The 26,891-nt window shown below is 37.4% G+C and overlaps 2 protein-coding genes across 5 annotated transcripts in view; one reads left to right on the top strand and one right to left on the bottom strand.

Moving 5' to 3' along the window:
• Nucleotides 1-3,870: 3,870 nt before the first annotated feature.
• Nucleotides 3,871-17,595, top strand: RNFT1 (ring finger protein, transmembrane 1). The gene is made up of 9 exons (XM_069078188.1): nucleotides 3,871-4,052; nucleotides 6,052-6,512; nucleotides 6,758-6,834; nucleotides 8,084-8,184; nucleotides 8,858-9,011; nucleotides 10,324-10,485; nucleotides 11,237-11,302; nucleotides 13,902-14,003; nucleotides 14,575-17,595. Exons 2-9 carry the CDS (start codon nucleotides 6,107-6,109, stop codon nucleotides 14,707-14,709), a joined length of 1,203 nt encoding a protein of 400 aa, XP_068934289.1. The 5' UTR covers nucleotides 3,871-4,052; nucleotides 6,052-6,106; the 3' UTR covers nucleotides 14,710-17,595.
• Nucleotides 17,596-19,850: 2,255 nt separating this feature from the next.
• RPS6KB1 (ribosomal protein S6 kinase B1) overlaps nucleotides 19,851-26,891 on the bottom strand; it is a 31,038-nt gene continuing 23,997 nt past the window's right edge. For 3 of the 4 annotated variants that reach the window (XM_069078173.1, XM_069078174.1, XM_069078175.1), the window contains exons 13-15: nucleotides 26,343-26,450; nucleotides 24,212-24,324; nucleotides 22,896-23,810 (exon numbers count right to left, since the gene is read on the bottom strand). In XM_069078173.1, coding sequence (XP_068934274.1) covers nucleotides 23,573-23,810; nucleotides 24,212-24,324; nucleotides 26,343-26,450 — 459 coding nt within the window. In that variant the 3' untranslated portion in view covers nucleotides 22,896-23,572. Of the gene's footprint in view, nucleotides 20,046-22,895; nucleotides 23,811-24,211; nucleotides 24,325-26,342; nucleotides 26,451-26,891 lie in introns of those variants that run through there. The other variant, XM_069078176.1, reaches the window with a different exon arrangement.

The raw sequence follows: 26,891 nt of genomic DNA, 5'->3' as shown, positions 1-26,891 counted from the left end.
GGTATGTTTCCCTTATTTTGAGCATGCCACCTCCAGCAGAAGAATAACCAAGACACCACTCATCCAGATGAACAGAGCACAGCACACAATCAGTGACACATGAGCTTTTCAACATTGGTTTGTTGTTTTCCAATGAAGTGGGTGGTACTCTTTCTGTCTTATGATGGCTATTGTTTTTAGTTGGTACTAATCATGTGGAGATGGTTCAACATCAACACAAATAATGTAAGTAATTGGGTCTTGCAATTCCAGAATGTATAGAAAACCTGATTATTTTGGACAAAGTCTCTAGGAGACTGTGCGCACTCAACTGGGACTGGTTCCTGGAGAGTCCTCAGAAGTAGAGGCAGAAGACAAGAGAGAGGTATGGGATGTATTCTTAATCTTGAGACAGTACCTCCTCCTTGCCCCACTGTGAGAATGGTAGATTGCAGAAATGATTCCATGGGATCAGTGGCTACTGCTGAGGACTGATCCAGTTTATGTGGCATAGGCCCCACCCTATCACTTGGTTCCCCTTTCCCTTCTGTGGCTCCAAGCAAAAATGGAAGGCTCTGATTAACTAATTACACTCACATCCAATATTTAATCAGGAAGTCCTTTCCTACTCCCTAAAGTCAGACAATCACTAGCTATTGTATTTTCACTGCATCTGCTTATCATCTGAATGTTCTGTTCATTCTCCCCTTTCTGTTCTTATTGTTTCTCTATGATACATAAAATTATTTTAATAAGCTAACCATGGTTATGTAATTATTTGGGGAAGGATGGAGTTGGGAAGGTAGAACATACTGGTTTGGAATAAAAGTAATATATGGAAGCCAGCCTTGGACAAAGACAACCCTGGCAACTTAGCAACCCCAAAGAACTGGTTACAACTGCTTTCTAAATTGGTCCAAGGTTATAAAGAGGGTGGGTGGGTGAATAGGAAATAAAGACCAGAGAAGGTGATTTATAATGCAAACCATAAAATTCCCCTGGTACACTGCTTCAATCTGGAAATTGTGAACTTTAGAAATGGCTAAGTGCACTCCTGGCTTCTCCACCCCTTCCCTATTATATGGTTCCTCATCTATGATACTGCACCACAGTAAATTCTTCTAACACATAGAGGAAAACTACCATATGTCAACTGGACTGAACCAGTCTCTAACCTGTGGATGCAAAGATGAACAGAGCACACTAGAGACAGGAGAGCTGGGAATCAAACAGAAGTTTAATTTCAAAGTGAGGGAAATGGCTGGCAAACAAGGCATAGAATTAGACACGTGTTGGAGTCTAGTCCTTAGTGGGGGGACCCAAGGTAGTATGGGGAGATCTCAATACTTATACCAATAGCTACTTAGTGAGTTATAACCCTGACAATGATGAGACAAGTTTGATTCTATAGCAGGATTTTATGACCAGAACACGAGTACTTGTCTAAGCTCGTCTGGTGCTTGTCTCAGCTCAGAGAACACTTGCTGATGCTCAAAGCAATTCAGTAATTATACAATAATTTATAATTATATAAAACGATTCTGTGATTTTGCTGTGGATGAGCACAAAGGATTGTTGTCATAACAAGAGCAGGGCACAAGCTTGCTTGCTGGGCCTTAGCTCTGGAAAAGAGTGTTTCCTAATAACTTGACATATATGTGGGGAGCTGCCTTCTAAGTTTTACACACATACACATACAAAAGCAGCATGATATAAAGGATAGATTAAACTGTTCAACCCTGGGCAATTTTCCCTATAATAATGAAACCATTGGGTTGGTCCCATACAATATACTTCTAATACACATACATATTTGTACAAACACACATATGCCTATATTCACATATGTATATGTATATATACACATATATAAATAAATGTCTATATAGGAAATACTCATTAATAAATGCTTTCAGGGCTTGAAAATGAATTTCAATACTTTCTATATCAAAAATTTTTTTTAAAAAGTGAATGAACAAGTCAATAGGTTATCAACATACAACAAATGGAAAAACTTGATCCTTTTTACCATTCATCACATGTAGCTAACATTTTTATCTTTGGTACAGTAAGGTATGATGAAGTGGTCCTTCTCTTACCACTGGAAGAAACAGCATGTGGTTATTATCATAGGTGGGTGTAATGTGTGGTTAATAAAATAAAAATTCTTTGGGGGAGGACAGAGTTAAGGTGAGCATATGAACCAGGGAAAGTAGACAGTCAGCATTCCAGCTAGACAAATACACAAGTTTAGTTGACTCAGTTTTACAAAAGTGGATGATGACTAGTGGCATTTCAAAGCCTTGAACAAGAACTAAAGGTGAAGATATAAGGACAGAATGTCAGTTATGAAGTGGAAAAAGGGACTGAGAGCTGGGTTTTCATTAGGGATAGCCAGGTACTAGTTCCTCTCCAGGACTGCATGGTGGAAGCAGTTTGTTCAGGATTTCCTTCCCAGGAACTCATGCAGGTAGGTTTTTTTCCTAAAGCACAGGTCTGACCAACTCATTTCTCTACCCAAGAATCCCCCTTGGCTTCCCACCATTTAGATAAAAAATATAATCTCTTTTTGGTATTTCTAGTTCTTTACCACTTGATTCCAACTTACTTTTCCAGCCTTACTCTCTGTAACTCCCGTTGCATTAGGAAATGCAAGCTATTTTTACCTCTCAAATGCAAATCCACAGCTAATTTCTAGACTTAAAACTCACAAAACATAAAGGTATACCTTTTTCCCCTTTCTTTAATATGATGACAACAAATTAGCCATCTGACCCATCCACAAGTTTTGGGGGATTTTTAAAATCAGTCCACAAAATATTTAACACAATTCCAATGACTGGTGGGTATTTCCTAGCATAGGATGAATTAAGGTTCTATTTACTTAACTACAACTTCTCATCAATAAAAAAACTCATTCTTGAGACTAAAAAGTTGCAAGAGATGCTTGAAAGTTAGAGGAGTCTTTCTGGACATAAAGGAAAACACTTTTTGCATTGCATGAGAAGAAAAAAAAATTGTTTACTCAAAAAAACAGGAGAGCAATATTTGTTAAATTCATTTACATTTCTACCGTGGGATGGGGGAGGGTTAGCCTCAGAGCCAGGAAGATCTGGGTTCAGGTTCTGCTTCTAATACATACTGGCTGTGTGAGCCTGGGAAAGTCACTAAACCTCTGAATGATGCCGATAATTCGTGGCAGAAGAGGTGCCCACCTGCCTTGGTGGAGAGTTTCCTCACATTGGGAGTTAAACCCCGGGTCCAGTCCCGAACTCTACCTAGTTCTCTCGTTTGAGATCCTGGGTACACGACATTTGTGGAGGCCTGTGGGGACCGCGGCCCGAGCAAGAGCCCGGGCCGCCGGAAGGCTGCTCTGCCTCAGCAGAGCCCAGCTAAGCCTCCCCTCCCTGGCCGGCCTCAGTCCGGAAGCTTAGGGGCCGAGGAAGTGGCGAGTCGCCCCCTGCACTCCGGTTCGAGAACGAGCGGAAGGTCCCAGGAGGCTCCTCAAGGGCCTACTGGGGTCAGGGCCTCCTTGCTGGGTGCCGCCGCGGAGCTGCCGCGGAGCCCATAGCAACAAGCCCCTCCCTCTACCGCAGCATCCGATTCTGCGGCCCTCGGTCCCCATGACCCACTTTGGTAAAAGAATCTCAGAGCATCGGTTTTTACCGCGAGGGGGCGGTTACTTATTATTTGACGGATTTAAATAGCTTGGGAAGGGGGAGGGGCAGTTTATGAACTAACGCTCCAGTCTCGACTCCACCCTAACCCCACCCCCTCCCCGCCACTGGGACTCCCTCTCTGCACATCCTATCTTCTTCCACCCCCCCAACCCGTCCTTCCTGGGACGTCTCGCCGCGAGACTATAGTAGATGCGCGCGCGTCCCTCACGTTCCGGGAGCGCGCGCGCCGCTGCCACCACCTCCTCAGGTCCGGCGCAGCCCGAGTCTGTCGTTGGCTGCGGGAGGGCGGCGGGGATGACGGCCGGGCGTGACGGGCCCGCTGCGGCAGCGCCTCCTCCTTCTCCTTCCGCTACCGCCGCCGCCACCGAGGCCTTGTCAGACTCATCATGAGAGGTGAGATCCGCGGAGGTGGGTGGAGCCGGGGTCCGGGGTGCCTGAGGCTTTCTTCTGGCTGGATCTCACGGGGAAGGGGAGGAGGTGGGGAGGCCTTACCGCGTCACCCTTCCCTCCTCAAGAGATTCCGGTGGCTTCCTGTTAAAGGTCCAGAATCCGACGTAAAATCCTCAGCTTGACTTTGGAGCTCTTCCTAACCTGCCTCCCTCCCCACCTTTCCAGGCTTCGCTCCTTACGCCCCCTCCTCCATCCTATGACACTGACCTCTGGACTCTGAGCGCCACTCTTCACCTCCCGATTCCGTGCCTTTGCATTGGCTGTCTCCTGTGCCCCGGAATGTGCGTCCGCCCTATCGCTTGGCTTGCCGGCCTTCAAGTCCCAAATATATCTCACCTTTCCCGGGCACTTCCATAATTCTAGTGCGTTCTACTGTTGATTGTTTCCAGTCTATAATATTTGTAAGCCTGTTTGTACATACAAGGACTGTCTATTGCCTTTCTTTTTGTATTCTCAGATTTTAGCACAGTGCCTAGTACGTAGTAGGGGCTTAATAAACGCTTATTGACGGACTGTGAGCTTGCAGTTTTCGCCCTTCTTTGCATCCCCAGCATTTAGCACAGTTTTTGGCACGATGTAGGAGTTTAATGAATGGTCGTTGACTGACTGACTGAAGCTGGCAACTCCTGCACAGGAGCCCTGGACTGCACTTTCATTTGGGGCGGGGTCTGTTTAGGGGCCAGAGCCACGAAGATTTACTTCCACCACCACCCCGGCTTCCTTGCCATGGAGCAGCCGGAGCTGTCCAGCCGGGGCCTTCGGGTCCGAGGTGGCTTTTTGTGTGCTTCGTAGGAAGATTTGATGCCACCCCCCCTGGCGTTTTCGTCCCCTGTTCCAATGAATCCATTCTTGTGCCCACGGCATTTTTAAAGGGTACAGATTGTTATTTTACCCTTTTGCAACTGAAGGTTGACCTGGCAGAGTTAATCTGTGACTGTCAACAAGTGACTTTTTTATGAGCTGTTAGTAGTCATTTAGCTGCATTCTCTTAAAAAAATAAATGTGCTTTGCTGTTTGACTTGAGCATTAATTATGGGTAATCATGAAGCATTATTTGGCTCCAGTCTTCCAGAAGGCTGCATGGGGTAGAACTATAAACTGAGCACCAAGTTTACCTTTTTTTATGGGATATATTTATTTACCACTGTGATGCTAATTAAAAGCATTATTTCCTATATTTTTCTTAGAAACATCAGGTGTTTTTGCAGATACTTCATATATCACTTGCTCTCCTAATGGTCTAGTGAGATACAGATAATCTGGATGATACTGTTCCAAAATTACATATTAGCAAACTGACATTGAAAACTAATATAGTAAGAATCAGTTATTACTAGAATTTAACCCTCTTTTCTGTGAACGTTTGTTGGGCATCTATTCTAAGACATTAACCTACTGCCTCCTCCTTGTAGGACTCATTTGTTGTTATTCAGTCATTTTCAGTCATTTCTGATTCTTCATGACCCCATTTGTGATTTTCTTGGTAAAGATACTCAAATGGTTTGCCATTTCCTTCTCCAGCTCATTTTACAGATGAGGAAACTCAGACAAACAAGGTTAATTGGATTGCCCAAAGTCACACAGGTAATAAATATAAGAGGCCAGAGTTGAATCCAGGTCTTCTGACTCCAGGCCTGGTGCTTTATTCACTGCTCAATCTAGCTGCCCTCCATTAGAAGTATTCTAAAACTTCGTGTTTGTATAAGGATTTTTGCTGTAGGAAGTTCACATAAGAAAATGTGGTGGTAGTAGATTTTTGTTACTAAGGAAGGAATAGAAATCTAGTAACAAGTGATATAAATCTGAAATACTGAGAGGGGTATACCTTCTGTGGTAGTTGGTTCTGGCAAATAAAAATGGCTAGTGGACAGTATATCGTTTTCTCTGTTTACTAGTTCTCTTCCCAAATGTATTAAAAAAGTATTTTTTACTATTTACTTAGGAGACATAACCCTCAAACAAATAAATCTGGATCAAAGGAAAAGCAGTCCAAGGCCATGCAAGCCAGCTGTAGTCACCTTCACAATCTTCCAGGAACTGGAGGCAGTGAGACTGCCCCAACTTCTCCTTGTGCCCATACTGTAAGAATGACTGGTGAAGGTTCCTGCCATCATCCTGGAGATATTCACATCCAGATAAGCTCTGTACCTAGAGAGTGTGGTGAAAGTCCGAGCCCTAGAAACCTAAGGTCTGGTTCCCAAAGCAATACTCAGGGCTGCATACACAGTCGATTAAGAAGTCATTCACACAATGAAGCAAGGCAACCTGATGATGCTACCATGGAGCCAGGAGAAAATGGCAGCAGCTCTATCTCAGAGTTTCGATATCTCTTCCATTGGTTGCAGAAAAGTCTTCCATATATTTTGATTTTGTGTGTCAAACTTGTAATGCAGCACATAACAGGTATAACTTATTAAGTAACTAACTTTTACTGCTAAATTAATTTCATTTATTTACTGGACAATTTAACATTCATTTCAGTTATTTTTGTTAGCTTTTACAATGTATATTTTGTTTTAATTTGTCTTAGCTTTCCATAGTCCATTGCTAGCTTGAATACTTTTGGAGGTTGAACATTTCATTTTGCTATCTTGAAACTCCTATTTGATTTTTTTTCTTCCAAATAACTGGCACTTATTTTCTAACAGGCATTTCTCTTGGAATTGGGCTGCTAACAACTTTTATGTATGCAAACAAAAGCATTGTAAATCAGGTTTTTCTAAGAGTAAGTACAACATTCAGCAATTAAACATTTTTTGAAACACCAAATTTCTCTAGATTTTCATGCTAACTTTCGAGAGAAATGGGAAGGCTAGATCATGTTAATTTGGCAGACATAAACGTATAATTCATAAGGTTTCATTCTCAACCACATTACATGGATAATTTGCCTATTCTTATGTTGCATTTCCTTATCTAATCTGAGAAGAGAGTATGTGGCTGGAATCCTGATAGTGGAGGAATGCTTGTTGAATGAAGTTTTTTTGGTTTTAGAAAATACCTTCTAACCTCCTAGAAGGGGTTAACTAGGTAAGTGCCTCTGTTCTGTGAGCCAGTTTGACCATATTTATAATAATAGAACTACCCATAAACACTTTTTGCCAAATATATTACTTATTTTAGGGTAGAACTGGGATTAGAAAAAAATACTTTTACTGGTCTTTCCAATTTTAAGAAAACCTAGTAAGTGTATCATAACATAATTGGTGAAGTAGATAATTGCTTAGAAAGTATGTCCCCATATTAATCTATGAGAAAATAGAATTAATTTACTGAGTTTCATTTTAAGGCAGTTTTACAAATATGTATTTCATTTATGGCTCACAGGCAGAAATCGGCCATTTACAGTTTGGCAAAGAGAACTGCAAGTGCAAAAAAAAAAATAGCCCCATATAAGATTTATCCAATAAAACTAATTAAAATTTTTTTTTTACATTTAAGGTGATTCAACCCACTTAGTTAATTTTAATTTGCAAAATATTTTTGAGTTAAAAATGAATTTTTAAAATGACCTTTAGAAAACCACTTTCATTGACTTTAATGCTCAGTTAAAATAGTAACATTTTAAAAATTCAAATAAATATTTTAAAAATTAGCTTCCTTTTTAAAAACCTAGCCCAAGTGCAACTTGTTTGGTTTTTTTGTACTTGGCTAGAAGTCCTTTATACCAGTTTACATGTGGTCTGACCTACTTGAAAATAGGCTTTAAGATATTTTTTTTCATCTTGAGGAAAACCTGTATTTGCAAAATTCGTCTTAAAATCAATTTTATTGCTTTACTAAAAACTAAAATTACATATGATAGTGACTAGAATGAGACACAAATGAACCAGATGTTGTCTATACTTAAAGCGAATCACTCCATAAGAATAACTTCAAAAATCTGGAATTGACTGTTACATTTAATACTATTCATATGCATTTAAATTCTGGAAAAACTCAGTTGTAAATTATGAAATTGTTTTATTTTACAGGAAAGGTGCTCAAAGGTACAGTGTACTTGTTTACTGGTATTCTTAGCAGGATCTTCCGTTCTCTTGTATTACACCTTTCAGTCTCAATCACTTTATTACAGGTAATTGGAGTGTATGTATGTCCCATTTTTATGCATGTCAGTATCTACTGGAAACTTTAGTTTTTCAGGTGTCAACAAAGAACTATAGGCTGCTTTCCAGATGTCATAAGGGATTTAGAGCACTTAGAGACTTCATATCAGGAGGGCAGTTTGTGAGATGTTACAATATAGAATGGAGGTATTAGACAGAATTGTTGGTTTTAGTCATATTCTAGGCTTAAATTAAGTGGAATCTAGGTTGCATTTTGAAGTAGTGTAAGATACTTAAGCAGGTTGGCTTGTGGCTTGATGGTAGATTAAAACTAGATTATGTCAAAAAATGAAGCCAGACTTTTTTTTTTTGCTTTTTGGAGGAGGGAAGGCAGGGCAATTGGGGTTAAGTGACTTGCCCAAGATCATACAGCTAGTTTTGTGTTGTGTCTGAGGCCAGATTTGAACTCAGGTCCTCCTGACTCCAGGGCCAGTGCTCTATTCACTGTGCCACCTAGCTGCCCCACCAGACATTCATTTTTAAAATTCCTGTTAAGAAATCTAAATTTTTAATTACTATTCTTTCGAATCAAAATTTGAATTTTTAAATTTTTATTATTCTACATAAAATGTTTTTAGCAGATTTTTTTTAATATAGTAACATTTTGTCCTCAATAATAACTTGATGTATTTCTTTTGGTAGCTTAATCTTTTTAAATCCTACTTTGGATTTTTCAAGCTTCTGGGAGGTACTCTGGATTGTGGGAATTACAGACTTCATCCTTAAATTCCTCTTCATGGGCTTCAAATGCCTTATTTTGTTGGTGCCTTCTTTTGTGATGTCTTTTAAATCCAAGGTAAGAAAGTAACTTCTTTTCATATGGGGAAAATGTTATCTAACAATGTTGAAAGGGTTGGATTTAAAGGTTTCCCTCCTGCAATAATTTCTTTAAGGAAAAGGATCAGATATGAAAAACCTAATGCATTTACCTCAGTTATCTATATGTGAAGTCTCTATTTTGTGGATTATTTTGCAGCAGTTTTCATCTCTGGCTGGCTACTCTCTATTGTTAGCTGGGATTTGTTTGGAAAATGCAAACTGAGTGGCCAAAGGAGCCATAGAGGAATAAATACATCTACTACAAAGAAAAGCAGGACTAAATTAAAATACAGGTTGAACTTTAGGGGAGTTTAGGTGTCTTCTTTCTTGATGTTTGACTGTGATTCTTCAGTAAAATCTTAAGTCAGAAAAAGAAGTAATTGAAACTTTTCTGAGGTTTTTCATTCTTTCATACCTGATCACTTTATTGATGATTTCAGTTTTTATACTTCCCAGGGGAAGATATTCATGCTAAAATTTAGCACAGAGTTAGATGATTTACACAATCATACAAGTTTTTCTGACTGTTCTAAATAACAGAATAGAAAGCTGGATTCCTGGGTTCCTGAGTTTCCATCCTAGCTCTGGTACCCTTTGTCCTTGAGCACACAGTTTCTGGGCCTGATTTGTAAAGTCAAGAGTGAGAGTGGAGGGGTTTGAAAGTGTGATCTTTTCCAGGCTCTAGATAATGTGATTCTGTGAAGTCTTATGATAATGAGATTTAGGATTTGATAATGATGATTAATTTGTCTTCCTGTCTAATAATTGTCTCAATTACATTGTATTTAAATTTGAGCTATATTTTATTCCTTATTAAAACAGTATTGTAGAGCTGTTTAGTCTTCATTGAAGACTGGTTAACATTTTTACTATATGTAATACCACTTTCTTATCTGGGTACTGTTTTAAAATAAATAAATTCCTTACATAATATGAGAATGAGGCTGTGATTATAAGCTCAAGTATAGGAATCTATATCTGTTAATTTCCTAGGTAAACTATCACTCTATGGACTTCACTACTATTTATAGGAGACAGTAGGAAGAGTACTGGATAGGGATCTGGATCCATGGTTCAGGCCCTAGTTCTGTTCCTTAAATGCCCACGTGACCATGGGCAAACCTCTTTACCTCTCATTTCCTGATCTGAGAAATGGAGGGACTAAATTAAAAGACTTTTACAGTCTCTTTAGGCTCTAAATCTAGGACCTTATTATGATGTATAGAACTATATATAAAGCTATGTACTTAAAGCTCATTATGGATTTATGTGTGTTTCCCCTTCTTTAGGGCTATTGGTATATGCTCATAGAAGAATTATGCCAGTATTATCGAACTTTTGTTCCTATTCCAGTTTGGTTTCGTTACCTTGTTAGCTATGGAGATTTAGGAAGCAGTGTAACAGGATGGAGTCTTGGGATTCTACTGGGTCTACTCTACCTCATTCTAAAAGTATGTAATATTTAACTTGCTTTTTATAAGTTTACCAAAATCTTGTAGAAAATATTTCTGGAGAGTGACCATCAATTGGGTGGATAGCTGGGGTTTAGACCCTATTACCGACTAAATAATCAAAGGCAAATCACTTAACCTTGCTGAACCTCAGTTTTCTCATCTTCAAAAAGAGGGTATAAAGGTAAGGCAATTAGGTTAATAACTGCATTAGTGTGAAAAGTTAGAAATCACACCTGTTAGTATTACTATTTAGTGTTTACTTGAGGGTTCCATACTTTAATCTGTTCCACCACTATGGTGAAGTAATAATAAATATATCAAGACAAAGCCAAACTACACTTTTCTCTTCTTGGTTTTTGATATCATCATGTTCATTTTTACCTACTACAAGTTTAGAGGTATGATGGACAGAGCATACAATGAAATAAAAAGCTGCAGATAGGATTTGTCATTTTAGATTTCAGTTGACCCTAAGTTGGACCATACCAGCTTGGCAAAGAGTTGTTTTAACTCTAAATTTAGTAAAGATTCAGTGAATTAAATTGAAATCAAATTTGAGACACAATCTTAATATGGAATTAAAGGAATCTTTAGTACATTTTCAGAAAATTGACCTAGGATTTAAACTATTAGATTTTGAACTAGATGATTTTGGGGGTGCGGGTGGGGTCATCACATCACTGAAAATTGTATTAAAGCTTGGAAAGATGTAGGTTTTTGCACTAAACACACTTATTCTCTATTTCAGCTTCTAGACTTTTTTGGGCATCTGAGAACTTTCAGGCACGCTTTACGGATATTTTTAACAAGACCAGTAAGTATTCCATTTTCTAGCTACAGAAAAATACTATTTGGATTTTGCCTTAGAAAATGTTATCTTGGGGGATGGCTAGGTGGCACAGTGAATAGAGCGCCTGCTCTGGAGTCAGGAGGACCTGAGTTCAAATCTAGCCTTAGACACTTACCCCTTACTAGCTGTGTGACCTTGGGCAAGTCACTTAACCCCTTCCAAAAAACAAAAAAGAAAATGCTATCTTGGTGGAGTATCCCAAGAAGTGCTTAAGAATATTTTCTTATGTAAGTCATTGAATGGTTTCCTATTTCACACTGTGTTTGCATTTTCTCCTTTTTTGTGTCACTGGAACTGTGACAGACACTGGTTTTCTCTTTAAGCAGTCAGCAAGAATTTATTAAGTGCTTAAGCACTAGGAATAGAAAGAAAGGCAAAAATATGGTTCCTGTCTTCAAGGAGTTTTCTTACAGGGGAAACAACATGCAAGTAACTGTATATACAAGAACGGGGTGGGAGCAGAAAAGGCCTCTTAGTATTAAGCCAAGCTGAATCTTACTGGAAGCCAGGAAACAGGTGAGGGTGGAGATTTCAGGTGTGGAGTACAGACAGTGAAAAGGCATGGAATTGGAAGATGAGTGTTGTGTGCCAACCACAACCAGAAAGCCAGTATTGCTGGACTGCAGAGTATATGGAAGGTAATAAAGCACAAAAAGACAGATCATAAGTGACCAGGTCCTGAAAGGGTTTTAAATGTTAAACAAAGGACCTTATATTTGATCCTGAAAGTAATAGGGAGCCACTGGAATTTGTTGAATAAAAAGTTACATTGTGAAATCAGTGTTTTAGGAAAATCACTTTGGCAGCTCAGTGGAGGATGGGTTGGAGTGGGGAAAAGATTTGTGGCAAGGGGACTTAATGTGAAGGCTGTTTCCATAGTTAAAGCAAGAAGTGATGAGGGCCTGTACCAGGTAGCTGTGTGAATGGAGAGATAGGGATATAACCAGAAAAATGACAAGACTTAGCATCAGACAGGATATGTGGAGTGAGTGTGAGAGAGAAGCCAAGGATGACACTGAGGTTATAGGCCTGGGTGATGAAGTTGGAAGAGAGGAAGATTTGGAAGCAAAAGTTCAATTTTGGAAATACTGCTTTTGAAATGTCTCCACAACTTTGAAATGTCCAATAGTAAATGGTGATGAAAAACTAAGAGAGAAGTTAAAGCTGGATATATAGATCTAGGGAATAATTTCCATAGAAATGATCATTAAGCCAATGGAAGTTGATAAGACAGACCACCAAGAGGGCCCAAGACAGAGCCTTGGGAGATAATCCAGTGGGTATAACTTAGAGGAAGTGGCTTGGGAGCTATCATACTGGGAGGAGTACCAGGAGAGAGAGTAGTGTCACCAGAAGAGTCTATCCAGGAGGAAAAGGTAGAAATGTTGAAGGCAGAGAGGTCAGGAAGGATGAAGGTTAAGAAAAGGCCATTATTATAGGAGTTCCAAAGTCTTGAAGTGCAGTTTTAAGCTGTACTTTTGAAAGACCCTGTATCTACGTAGTAGTTCAGAAACCTTTGGTAACTTTGGAGAGAGCAGGTTCAGTAGAATGAGGAGGTCAGAAGCCACATTGAAGAAGATTTAGATTCACAACTAGATTCTGATTGCTACAGTGAATGTGTATTTCAGATAGGATTGTGTTCAAAAGTAAAAGTTTAGCAAGGATGCTCTGTGCTACATACATTTTTAAAATGGATCTCTCATGGATAAAGCTTATCATATATACCAAGGTAAATAAATACAGTAGACCTTCATGAGATACTGCAGTTGATGTCTTAGAAAATAGTGCCCAAAGAGATGAAAACTGCATGCCTCACCCTTCTTTGCAGAAGTGGAGGACTCTATAGGTGTGGAACATTGCATATCCTGTCAGATCTGGTTAATGTGTTTAGTTTTGCCGAGTTTCTCCTTTTAGATAAGGTATTTGCCCCCCAAATTTAAGGTTTTTCAAGAGTTTATTAATGTTGCCTTAAAAATTTTATGAGTTTTTGTTTCCCTTCCATTTCTAGATCTGCTGTTTGCCTCTCACACAATACTATTAATTCCCAGTTAGCTCCCACTAGTATAAGATTAAACATTCTTTCACTTTATAATAACTAGCTATACTACATAGCACTTTTAAGGTTTACAAAACACTTTGTGTATGTTTATCCTCATACTAGTGCTGTGAGGTAGGTATTATTATCACCCTTATTTTACAGATGAGGAAAATGAGTCCCATAGAGGCTGAGTGACTTGCCCAGGGGTCACACAGCTATTAAGTATCTGGGAAAAAATTCAAACTCAGGTCTTCCTGACTCTGACTCCAATTTTATATATGAAAATTGCTTTGCAAAATCTCCCTTACTGAGGTAGATTCCCTGCCCCCTCTGTTGTATGATTTCACTGCTTTCTGCCCTTTAGATAAATCCTTTAGAGGTTTGAAAACCAGTCTGATTTCAGGAAGACTGCTAAAGATTTGAATATCACATATATTTTAGGGGGGGAAAGAATGGAGGAGCAGAGACTTCGGAAATTAAGAATTTGAATGAGAAAATAAAAAGTAAAATTTCTTATTTTTGTAGAGTTATGGGGTGACAGCCTCCAAGAGACAGTGTTCAGAAGCTGATGATCTTTGTTCTATATGTCAGGCTGAATTCCAGAAGCCTATCCTTCTCATTTGTCAGGTAATTATAAATAAGTTACTACTTAAAACCATGCAAATCCTCCCCAATGCACAACCCAAGTCCCTATCCCTCCAGCTCCTGCCAGTGCTTAGTTAATTTATGAAGATAATAGCAGGAATAGCATAGGAAGCTATTGAAAGGGGTAGATTAAATTTTTGGAGCTGTAAATAAAGCAATTTGGAAAATTCTGGGGAGAAAATCCAAATTCTTTTTTTACATTTTGAAAATGATTTGATTTTAAATTGTCCCTTTGACAGTCCTGAAAGGTACCTATACCTGGGCTAAAGTGTAATTTTAAAAGTATATATATCACCATCATTAAGATCACTGTAATTTGAATTATTAAACTATCATGTGGCTAATATTGTAGAACACATTCAGAGCCAGGAGACTTATTTGCTGGATCTGTCACTATAGTTAGAATTTCTAAGGGTCTTACATTTATATCCAAATTTAGGATATCATCTAAGTTGGTCTGAAAATCCTATGAAATGTAATAGGCATTTTAGATAGTAAAGTGTTAGGTAGATTGTTTACCAAGTGTAAAAGCCAGTTCTTGCTTCCATTACAGCATATATTTTGTGAAGAGTGTATCACGTTATGGTTTAATAGAGAGAAAACATGTCCACTTTGCAGAACTGTTATTTCAGACCATGTAAACAAATGGAAAGATGGAGCCACTTCATCACATCTTCAGATTTATTAAATCCTCTCAACTGCTATTTGGTGTTTATAAGATGCTGGTTTTCATTTAATGTTTTGACTAAGTAATGTGGGTACTGCTATAACTGAATTTTAAATGGATTTCCAGTGTTTCTAGTTCAAAACTAAATTTAAGCATCCAAATCAGACATTTTAGACTATTAGAAACAAATTAAAGAAAATTCTGTCTACAGACATGAAATTTTAAGAATTAAATGGGTAAAAAGCAACCCTGTGTTATTTTGACTTTTCTTCTAATTCAGTGTTGTTCAGACAACATTTTCATCTGTGTGTATTTAAAGATCTGTATAATGATAAAATAATTAGACATTCTCAGTATGTAGTTGGACAGTAGTAGTAGTTTGTTTTGAGGAACTCAGGCATTGTTTCCTGCTAGAATCAAAATCTTATTTTTTCATGGTTTTAAGGTACATGTATATAAAACAATTCTAGCTTTTTAGAGAGCATTGACTTTTATAAACCCAATTCTGAATTATTCCTACAATTCTTATGCCACTGTAAGGCATTTCAATGTATTTTTCTGTGTTGGCTTTTAAGAATAATAGGAATAATTCCTGTAAAATATTTTATAAAACTTATATTTTTAAAATGTAAAATTCTAAATACTATATTTTGTCTAAATCAGATTTTCCAAGTCAAAGGAACTGACTAGGGAAGGTATATTTTAACCTGTATTGTTAACTGTCCCTCTGACTAGCAATCAGTGAGAATAAATGAAATTTAAAAATTTTGGTGGACATTATACATACATGTATACATATATATGCTGCTGTCAACTTAAGTGTTTTATTATTTTGCTTTTATCTAGTGCTATTGATCATCTTAAACGGTTAACAATATAATTCACTTACTATGAAGGCTTTTTTTGTTTGTTTTGCTTTTTGGAAGGCATTTGGGGTTAAGTAACTTGCCCAAGGTTACACGGCTAGTTTTTTTGTGTGTGGGTGTTAAGTGTCTGAGGCCAGAACCAAACTCAGGTCCTCCTGACTCCGGGGCCAGTGCTTTACTCACTGTGCCACCTAGCCGCCCCCTTATGAAGGCTTTTTATACCCAGAGCAAACTCCATAAACTTAACCAGAATCTGAAAGGATTCTTCATTACATATTTACTTTAAGCTACAAAATTATTAACTTCTTTTAATCTTTTCTATCCATATTTTTTTAGGCACTACCTCTATAGTTCACTGTGGGGCTACTGTGCCCTTGAAAATCAGGCATTCTTGCATTAGTAGTTACTATACAGCTTTAGTGTATTGCTTTGTTACTTATTTTTTGGTTACACAAAGACTGATATTTTCTTTGACTTAACTTGGTCACTATTATATCAAAGGAAAGAATATTTGGTCTTTCTGCTTCCCTGAGGAAATGGCATTGAAGTGTCATTTGAATTTGAATTTGAGTCATTGAAATGTCATTGAAATGAGTCAAGATCTACATAAATGGAAAAATTGTCACATATTGAATTAATGGGCTAATTCTCAGAGTTAGTGATATTTTTATTATTCTTAGGAGAAAACTAGCTTAGAACCTAGTAGAGAAGTTTTATTTAAATGAAAAGTTTAAATTTTTTATCAAATTATTTTCCCTTTGGTTTTTAGTTGTATATAAATCAAAAGAATTTTCCATTTTTGTTGCTACAAATTCATGAGTTGTTTTATGATTTCTGTAAAAGCAGCACATTTTAGACTACTAGAAACAAATTAAAGATTTGCATTACTGTATTTCAAGGGGTAATATTTGTACTTAATGTATTTTTCCAATGTCAGCTTTTATTAAATCAATTTTCTGTAAATTCTTTAGTTTAAAAGCTTGTTAGGGTATGGGAGTTAATTGAGATTGTGTTCTAATTAGTATTTAATTAGAGTTTGCACCCATGGTGTCTCTTAAATTGCAATATGCCTTACTGGGTAGAGGAACTAACTTCCTCTCTTCAATTCTCCTTAAGAGTTTGCTACAAGTTGAGGGAGTGGGAGGGTTGGGGTAGGTGTTTCTGTCCTACCAGCTAAAGCTTTAGAGCTTCTACTGTTTAAGAGCCAATATTCCTTAGCATATTCCCCTATCTGCCCCACTGGTGTGGGTAGTCCAAATGAAAGGAATGTAGAGAAAATTGATAATTAAGACTAGATAGGTTTGATTGAAGGTACATCCAACTACTAGAACACAGTTCTTTTTTTGGAAGGTGGCAGGCAAGGTATTGGGGTTAAGTGACTTGTTTAGGGTCACACAGCTAGCAAATGTCTTGAGTCTTGTTTTGAACTCAGGTCCTCCTGACTCCAGGGCCGGTGCTCTATCCACTGTACCACCTAGCTGCCCCCTAGATTCCAAGTTCTTAAACTGGGGTCCATGAACATGTTTTAAAAAATACTTTGGTAACTGTCTTTTAAATATAATTAGTTTCCTTTGTAATCCTATGTACTCTATGCATGTGAAAACATTATGAGGAGGGTCTATGACACTAAAAAGGTTAAAAGCCCTGGGATGGATTGTATGATGGATTTCTTATAGATAGGGGGATATGCATCTACAGTTGGAGGATTTATACTGGAACACATACCATTGTTATTCGAATTCTCAATTTCTTTCTGGAATGTCCTCCCACCTTGTAAAATTACTACTTAGACCTTAAATAATGCCTACCTTAGCACCACTACTGCCCTCTAACTTCAGCAGTGATTTTCCTCCCTACTGGAATTAACATTTTGTGCTACCTTTTCACTTGTATATTGTTTTATGTTACAGTTATTTGGGTCTCAGCCCATTCCTAGACTGTAAGCTCTTTGAGGGCAGGGACTGTGCCTTATCTAAACTGCTTGGAATGTAGTAGCTCAGTGCTGTTACACAAGTGACTAATAAATTTTGAATCTTCTGAAGCCAGTTTGAGACTAAAAAAAAAAACCTTTAACAGCACATGATTTAACGTTGTCTTAACTTTTCCTGGTTTAGAAAGCATTACTACAGCAACCATAATGCAGCTAAATCCCAAGTCACTTCAGCTCTGTATAAGATAACCTTCCAACAATTAGAATCCATACCTATACCTACCTTGCTAAAACAATTGTCAAAAGAGAATGGATGGGACATGGGGTCAAACACACTGGTCAAGTAAAGGCACCCTTATGCTAGCCTTCCCTTAGGGGAATGGTAAATATACAGAAGAACTGAAGCACATGCCCTGAAACAAAGTCTGCCTTCTTTCTCTCAACACAAGCATCATGAACAGGCTCAATTATTTTAGACAAAGGTGTGATGTCACTTTTGAGACTATTAAAAGCAAGGTATTAAAAATCAGTGTCATATGTGGCAGTCTCTCTGCAGGATGTCATGTGTAAACCTGTTCTACATTGGAAATCTGGATACTAAGACTACCAGAGGTTTGTTCTTCATATCCAAACATCCCCTACATGAGCATAGAACTTCCCCTTCTCTGTAGCTATGGTCAGGGTCTCATTCCCTACCCATCTTTTTTTTTTTTTTGGGGGGGGGGGGCTGCAATTGGGGTTGTGACTTGCCCAAGGTCACACGGCTAGTTTTTTTTTTGTGTTAAGTGTCTGAGTCCGGATTTGAACTTGGGTACTCCTGACTCCAGGGCCAGTGCTCTATTCACTGCGCCACCTAGCCACCCCCACCCATCTTATTTTTAACCTTATCTTGCATGATTCTTCTGGAATGGATTTCCAGATCACCTGTTAGAGAATAGATGTTCAAGGTACCACACTGGACTTACTCCTCAAAACTTTTCTTACCACTTTGGACTTTAATATACCATGTTCTACCTTCTATTATTTGTGCAAATGTATCTTATCCTCATTGTAAACTCCTTAAAAATAGACTTATTTCATCTTTATATTTATTTCCAGTGCAGTGCCCACGGGCAGGCATTTTAAGTGTGAGCCATTTTGTACTCTCAGTGATTTAGCTCCTGAGTATTTTTACAGAGTCTAAGTAAAAAGGAGGGGTGAGTGGAGTGGGAGAGCTTTTGTTTTTAAATTCTTTTTGCTCTCTGGCTTCAAGCAGCTTAAATCTCTCCCCTCTCTTTTCACTCATTTCTCCCCAAATCCCCTCCAAAAACTACCATCACTACCACCATCCTCATCAACATAAAAAACACCCTGTAAAACTTCAAAGCTAAGATTTCATTCTAGTCTCCAAAGTGGGTTAAGAAAGGAAAAGAGAAAATCTCTAGTAAAAAGTAGTGATAAAAGGGGAACCAAAGGACTTGAGAACTTGTATAAAAGCCAATCCCAATAGTTCCTTAACTGATCTTCATTCGTCTTGTTTCCTGCCTTACAGATCTATAGTCCTCGTTCCAAGAACAGGTTAGTGTGCCAATTGCTGGGAATGCTGCCAAAAGGTAGAGATCTATTCTTTGGCTTCCCAAGTTGGAACCCTCAATGTTTCCCCATAGAAACATTTTAATGCATATGTGCATCTTAATGGTATATAAGTGAGCCTTGTGCCTAACCTAACTACACCAAGTATGGAATTTCTTTGTGAAAATACATTCCAGGACAACTGAAATCAGTCATGTAGTGAGACTTATTTTAATTAGAGATTTGTCTACCTTCTATCAATAGTTTGTCACACTTGTCAATAATTACTGTTCTTAATGGTGAAACTGACTGAAGAGTAGAAAAAGCACTAGCCTTAGGGGTCCTGATTTTAAATCCCACCTCTAACGTTTACTACTTTTGTGACTTTATGCAAAGTCAGACCTTAGTTGCACCTGAAAATGAAGTCAGACTATATGTCTGTCCTCTGAGGTTGGTGCCAGCTCTGGATCTATAAGCCTAATCCAAGGCCTTCTGAAAATAATACTGGACTTAGAGCTAGCTATCTTAGCAGGACAGTGTTTTCATTTAAAAAAGGCAAGCAAACAATTAAAATCTACCAACCAGCACACAATTAACTTTCAAATAGCACTATTTATATGGATTAGGTGGCAATTAGAACCAGAATTTTAATTAAGTTGCCTTTTCTTGGCAGAAAAGCCAGTTGTCTAATTTGAACAATCCATACATGCATAGTAAAACTGGCTTATATATTAACCATATTTGTCCAATTTGAATACATTCCAATTATTTCTAACTAGACTTAGAACAATAAATAAAATGACTTCTAGTTCATGTTCATTCAAATTTGTATTTAATTGCTATTTACATCCATTCATTCTGAAATAAAGTATATTTTATTACAGTAAACTAAATACAAGATGAAAAGCAGAAAAGGTGTTACCCTCATACCACTCCTAGTAAGGCAGCTGAATAATTTATTCTGATAGATGGATGCAAAGCCAACTTGGGATAGCAGAAAAAAGAACCATTGAAAAGAGCAAACACAACATAGGTGAACCATCCCCCTTAGATGTAACAGCCATATCCCTTTAAGACAAATCTTGTGCTATTATGAATTAAGACAAATGAACAGTTCTGCATATTCTTTCCCAACAAGAGACATATGGATCCAAATACTTTAGTGTGTATATTTGTCTTTTTCCAGACTGCTAGCAACTACTGCTAATAGAAAAGAAGATTTGAACTTCAATGGTTATTCTTCAACACCACCCTTTTCCCACCTCCCCCGACTCCTTGAGTTTAAGTAAAAAATTCACTATTTTAAATATGGCATCAAAGAGCCAATCCTTCATAAACTCAGTGTTTCTTATATAAATAACCTTTTGGGCTATATAAATAAATCTTAACTAGTGACCACATAACTACAAATTCCCCTAAATACTGTGTCCTGTGTTAAACATGAAGTTTGTTGCTTCACCATCTCTCTGTATGAATTCCTTTCAGGATATAACCATATATTACCTAGATTTTAATAAAAGTTGCAATTGTGGCATACCAAACATGCATCTTACCCCAGTTATGTCTACGTCAAAAAATAGAATTGGGGGGAAGACACCAACAAGTTTTAAGGATTAAATTAGCTTAATTGCAAGGAATTAGAAAGGGAAGGGAATGAATATTTTCTAAAAATCTTAGTAATTTTTCTCTAAAAAAATTCTGGTACAAATTAAAGGATTAACACTTTACATAGTTAAAGTAGGGTTTGTAAACTGCTGAGATTAATAAAGCTATAACACACTAAATCTATAAAATCAAATCAGCACATGAAGCTCAGTGATTACACTGTGGTTAAAAAAAACTTAAATGAAAAAAATTCTGTAGTTGCCTTTTTAAAATAAAATTTTAAACAACCAAAAGAAAGCACTGATAAGCTCTTCTACATACTAGTACTTACCTGATATAATCATAAACTAGATTGATGCTCCTCCTAGAAAATTTAAGACTAACAATGACACTAGGCTTTAAACTACATTTGGATTTTTACAAATAAATATAAGATTCAATTCAACAAATGCTTTTTAAATAGATGTTTGTTGAATTGAATAGGATAAGCCATATTGCATAGGTGTGTGCTTGCTGTCTGTGACACCATGTTTTCACAGTCATGTCAGGGATATATATCATGAAGTATGATTTTTTTCTTAGCATGTGACAGCATGGAAGTCAAGTTCACTTTTAATGGCCATTAAACTGGATACACATACATACACACACACACACACACACACGTATATGTGGATATATAGTTAACACTTCTTGTGTGACCAGAAAAAATAGGTTGCCATTAGTGTCACTAGTACTAATTAAAAAAAAATAAATTATGAATAGGATAGTTATAGCTAGCCAATCACAGTGCAAATGTTCTTAGTAAGTAGGACTGAAGGAGACTTTCAGTGGAAAAACATTACTGGAATTTGGTCAAGTACATGACAGTATGCTTTCATATGCTTGGGTACAAGCAACAGAATGTCAAAAGTTCAAAATAAAACCCATCTGCCAATAGACATGACCATCACTGAGTTATACATTGTTGCCAAATGCCACAAATTAACCAAAAAACAAAGGTGTTGCCACTGAAGCTGAATTTGTCTTGAACTATTACTGTCCACTGAGAGCAATACTGGAAGTTCTTGCTACAATACAAAAACTTTAAAGAAAAAATTGTTTTTTTCCAGAACCAAAAAGCATCTTCAAAGTGGAACTAACAATCATTTCAGTTACTGCCACAACTGGAAAAAAAATTACTTCTAAATCCACTTTTGGATACAGTGGCAGGATTTTACCTTGAGTTACTAAATTTAAACAAAGCAAATCTTGCCTTTTACTGACTGTATTCAATATGCATAAAGAATTTTATGGCTTGGATCCTATGGCTCAAAAAGGTTTGGCATGAGCAGTGTCTATTTTTTTAAAAAAATTCTTATGGTTGTGAAACATCATAAGTTGACTTTGCACAAGCATGGACTAATGACAAGACATGACAAAAGAATGACAAGACAAAATTGCAGTTGCATGGATCATCTTACACCAGTATGCGCCTGAGCACACTCTTATAAAGCTTTGCTGATATTAACCCTTTCATGAAACCAACTAAAATCATGAAAATGCTTTCTTTAAGGCAGGACATATTTAAGTAAGGTAAAGTTACCTTTATTTTTATCCTTTGTACCTGTAAGTACAGAATTTATGACAATTTAAAAAGCCAGCATCTTTGTAACATGTTTCTTAAATTAAGCCACTAAGGTCTCTTTACTGTGGAAGACATTCATCAAAAGGCCATCTAATACTTTTACAATCAGAAAATGCTTAAGCCCCAACAGAGGAAAAAAGTATACTTTTTTCCGCCCTTTTTAAACTGTTGAGGAAAAATGGAAATGGAGGGTAAACACCGTACACAGTAAAAGAAATAAAAATTTTAAGATCTTACCAGTTAGCTGTAATGAGGTTACCTAAAACCTGGAGAGCAAACTCATTCCCCGAAATATCCCCAAGTCCCATCGTCCCTGACTCTGCCTGCCCTTATTTTTATCCAGACTCTCATTAGGGCACCACAGACTGACCACATATAGTGTTTTGAACCAAATATTGGCATAAAACTAGGTGGCGATTTTTTTTTCCAGTGAAATGCAGGCCCAGGATAAGGATGAAATACAAGACATTGAGTTTATGTCTATCCCATGGCTTCCAGTTAAGTTTAGAACACAGCAGCATTGCCAGTGGAAATGACTGCATGGATCCATTTCTCCTAGGATTATGAGTAGTGCCCTAAGAAAATCTTTAACTCACCCCCAATCCCTCCCAACGAGCCAAAGCTGTAGTTAACAATGATTCATTTACCATTTTATTATTTCACCAAAAGAAACAGAAGTAGTCTGGCTTTCTTCACACCAACCAATCATTTTGCATTTTAAAGTTTGGGATGCTTTTCCATAATGAGCTGAATCAAAAATCTATTTGAAAAATATATATTTATATAAAAAAAAGATTCATTAAGTTTTTGCACATAAAACATCAATTGTATCTCTTATCTTTGATTCCACGCTGCTGGAAAAAAGTTTGACCAAGCTTGCATGCTAATTTGTCCTCATTTGCAAGTATAAACATTTCATACTTTGCCCAATGAAGGAGTTAACCTTTCTTGACACAATCATGACAACAGTGATTCTGAAGCAACATCCTACCCTTAATACTGTCAGTTTGAAGCCATCAACATGAAAATCCTCGATAAGGTGAGAAGATGTCACTGGGAATCAGTTAACTGATGTGCCTCAAGTTCGGCAATACTATTTTTCTTAAGTCTTTTTGCACCATTGATTTTAAAAAAAAAAAGAAAAGAAAAGAAACACCCATGTTTGTTTTTCCTCTTTCCAAACTGTCCTGTGCAATATGACACTGGCCCTCTGAAGCTGTCACCCTTTGAGCCCTCATACATTTCAGCTTGTAGGATGTTCACGTCCCATTGTTTTTTGCCTGAAATTTGTTGAAAATGTTGCTGTCATAGATTCATACGCAAGTGTTCTGGCCGTTTGGAGATCATAGGAAAAGCTTGTTTTTTGTATGGCCCAGAGTTAGGCTGTCGGATTGGAAGTGGTGCTGATGCCTCTCCACTCACCGTCACATCCATTTGTTCTATTCCACTTGTTTCCATGGGATAATCCACAGGTGTCTGAGTAGTTGCTGCACTGGCTGAAGCACCTCTTCCCCAGAAATCCCCAGGGGAAAATTTGACTGGGCTTTAAGACAAGGTAGAAATAGCACTTAGTAGCTGTCTCAAAGGTAACATCAATCCTAAATAATTTACATTAAAATAAATGAGATGGTATTCAAGGACCTGCGTTTCACTGTATTAGCTAGCACCACATGTGGAAAATAAGACTAAGGCCATTCCCTTTGATACACTATATAGCAAAACTGGCTTTTATTCAGCAAGGACAAACGTGCCCCTAATTACCTGCAGTATGAGGAACAGAAAATGCTGCACTAAATCAACTGAGTGAAAGGGAAGAGCAGAAAATGAGAAGCTTGCAAATTTTAAAGCATTACAATTAATATTAAAATGAGAATGTGAAAGCCCATCTACCTCTCCTGTGGAGAAACAAGCCATAATATTGTACTCTACTATGCTGGCAAATACCTGACAGGTGTCCGAGGGCTGCCGATGAATCTTCGAGGTGATCGGATTTTTGGTTCAAATGAAAATTTTTCTTTCACGCTTTCAAGTACAGATGGAGCCACATATGTAAAACCCTGAAAAACATAGCAATAGTCCTGTGACAACATGCACATTAAAAAACCTTAATTATTTAATCTGACAACCAAACATAAGTGTATCAAAATCACCAGTCTATATACATACTCTACCCACCCTTTTCCAGATCTATTTTCAAACTTGCCAACCTCCTCCCAGACTCTCCCTAAAAACATGCCTCAGTAGAAACCTTATCAGGTTTCTTATATACCAGAAAACAAAAACCCTATTGCACCTCAAGGGGCAGAAAAGCAAAGAAAACATGTATTCTACAGCATGTTTAAGCATTGAGAAAGATGTATACAATATTCATGTTTCCACTCAAGTTTTTTTTTTAATAGGAATTTAAACCAATACACTGAACAATTTCTCATGGGCAAGTGAAAGACTTGTAAGCCCTGGATCACAACACATGCATCTGCTTCATCTGGCATCATAGAATGAAGTTTCACATAAATGAAGTTTTCTAGATTTAAGTGAAACTTACCCATTCAAGTGCCAAAACTTAAAATAATTTAAATGGAAATCTTTCTAAAATTTACTGGTTGTACACTTGCCTGCCTTCTTAAATCAAGGACAAACACAATTTAGCTTTTTCTTGATGACTTCAGGTCATCACTATGAACAGTTATTGTTGTAGTACACAATAATACAGAGTTCTGTGTCTTCTTTTTAGTTTTTCTGTCTCTTACCTCACTGTCAGACTGTCACTTCTCAGGCAGGCACACTGAGACAGCAGTTAACAGCCCCACCTCCATCCCACTTCTAAATTGCTGCTCCTAATCTGCTGTAGGCTGGGAAACCAGATAATCAAGCTGGTTGAGAATTATGTGTTAAATATCATAAGGCCTTACTAAAAGTAAGACAAAGTACATGACGTTTTTAGTGGAAGGGCTTTGCGACCACTACTTCTGCAGCTCAAAGGCCTTTTTCCTCATACTTCCAGGTTTGGGGCTGTGTCCCAGAGGCTTGAGATTGCTCGAAGGCTGACCTCTGGATAAGTAAGAGGAACACTTTAGGCACAAAGGTCCAAGGGCAATATAACAAACTTTATAAAAGATTTGGTCCATTAATATCAAGTACAAGAAAAAAAGTGTAATGATAAAGAGTTATGCAATACAATAATAAATTTCCACTGAAATGGACTGAATTCAGTAATTTAAAATTTTACTATTGGAGAGGAAATAAAGATCTCAGCCAGAGACTCATGTAACCTGTGTGAAATTCACTTTAACCACTTTTGATTTTTCCCATCCTTGAATAAGATACTTCCAGATGCTGTCTACTGACAACTACTAGTTGAAACACTGTCCTGCACCACTGAAGGGAAAGGTTCTTTGGCTAAGCCAATTTTTGAGAAGCAAATGAAGCACTTTCATTTTTTGTAACAAACAAGAAAAAAGTAGTGATATTCATTTCTTTTAAAAGGTACCCTTTTATTCAACTATACTTTTTGGTAAAATTCAGAGAACTCAGCACCACACCAGACCTAGAACTAATTTTTAAAAAACTTTTCCTAATCTCATGGTTTTTACTTTTTCCCCCCCCAGATAATGGAAAATACAGTTAAAATATGGTTAAGAATATGGTGTTATTTGACACTTCCTTCATAAGTGTCAAGATCCTCTAGCAAATAAAGGCTACAGTCTGTTTCTGGTATTCAAGTGTTATGTATATAAGGTTTTAATGAATCCCTTTCTCTAAAGATCACTATCCCCTCCTCCCACTCGCAGACTGGAAGCTATAAAATAGCATTTTCTACTCCCCAAGCAGTGTACCATCTTCACTCTTCAGGTAGAAGCAAGTTGATAGGCTAGCCATGAAAAGTATACTGCGGGCTGAAATTAAGGACCATTATTCTCTGTCCAAATGCACTACTCTGGGGAAAATTTCTAAAAAGAATCAAATACTTTCCATGCGTTGTAAAGCAAGAAAACCATCCCAAATTGACTTTTCTTGTTGAGGGGCACTCTCTTATCTTTGCATTTCCCAGAGATGCATGAAAATCCTATCTTACCAGAAAGACCTGGTTGGCACTTTCACTGAGAGTTGAGTCATCTGGGCTGTCAACAGGTGTCTGACGTGTAAACTTTGAATCAAACTGGCTCACATCCTCTTCAGATTGCTTTACAAAAACAAAATGGTCAATAGGCTACATAACATACTGAAATATTTTGTATCCATTTCTGAAGCTTCCAAATGAGGCTTATCCCACACATTTTGACTTTTATAAAATACTAGAACTTGCTGTACTGTTATCAGACACTGACACTGAAAGTAGAAGCTGAGTACCAAGAATAAAAACCCACAAAATATTTTAAATATGCTTTAAAAATTTTAAACATGCTTTAAAAAACTGTTAATTAGTAAAAGATATATTATATGGTTGACACTTTTTGGAACTTGTATATCATATTCCAATAGAATATATGCTCCCTGAAGACAAAGGAATGCTTTGTTTTTCTATCTTTATATCTCCAAGACCTAAGCATAGTATTTTATACGTGGCAAGTGCTCAAAAAGTTAACTGAAATAAATTATTTAACCAAAGACATTCTGACTGAAG

Source organism: Petaurus breviceps, unplaced genomic scaffold (genome assembly GCF_028583685.1).
Source record: "Petaurus breviceps papuanus isolate PSGF00001 unplaced genomic scaffold, PetGlider_PUasm1.0 91023, whole genome shotgun sequence".
NCBI classification, from domain to species: Eukaryota; Metazoa; Chordata; class Mammalia; order Diprotodontia; family Petauridae; genus Petaurus; species Petaurus breviceps.
The sequence above is the reverse complement of the archived record's forward strand: the minus strand, read 5'-3'. Positions and strand labels throughout refer to the sequence as shown.

Coding starts and splice junctions, on each gene's coding strand:
- RNFT1 (XM_069078188.1), top strand. CDS start 6,107: ATGCAAGCCAGCTGTAGTCACCTTCACAATCTTCCAGGAACTGGAGGC. Junction 6,513..6,757: donor TGTAATGCAGCACATAACAG/GTATAACTTATT, acceptor ATTTTCTAACAG/GCATTTCTCTTGGAATTGGG. Junction 8,185..8,857: donor TCTCAATCACTTTATTACAG/GTAATTGGAGTG, acceptor TTCTTTTGGTAG/CTTAATCTTTTTAAATCCTA.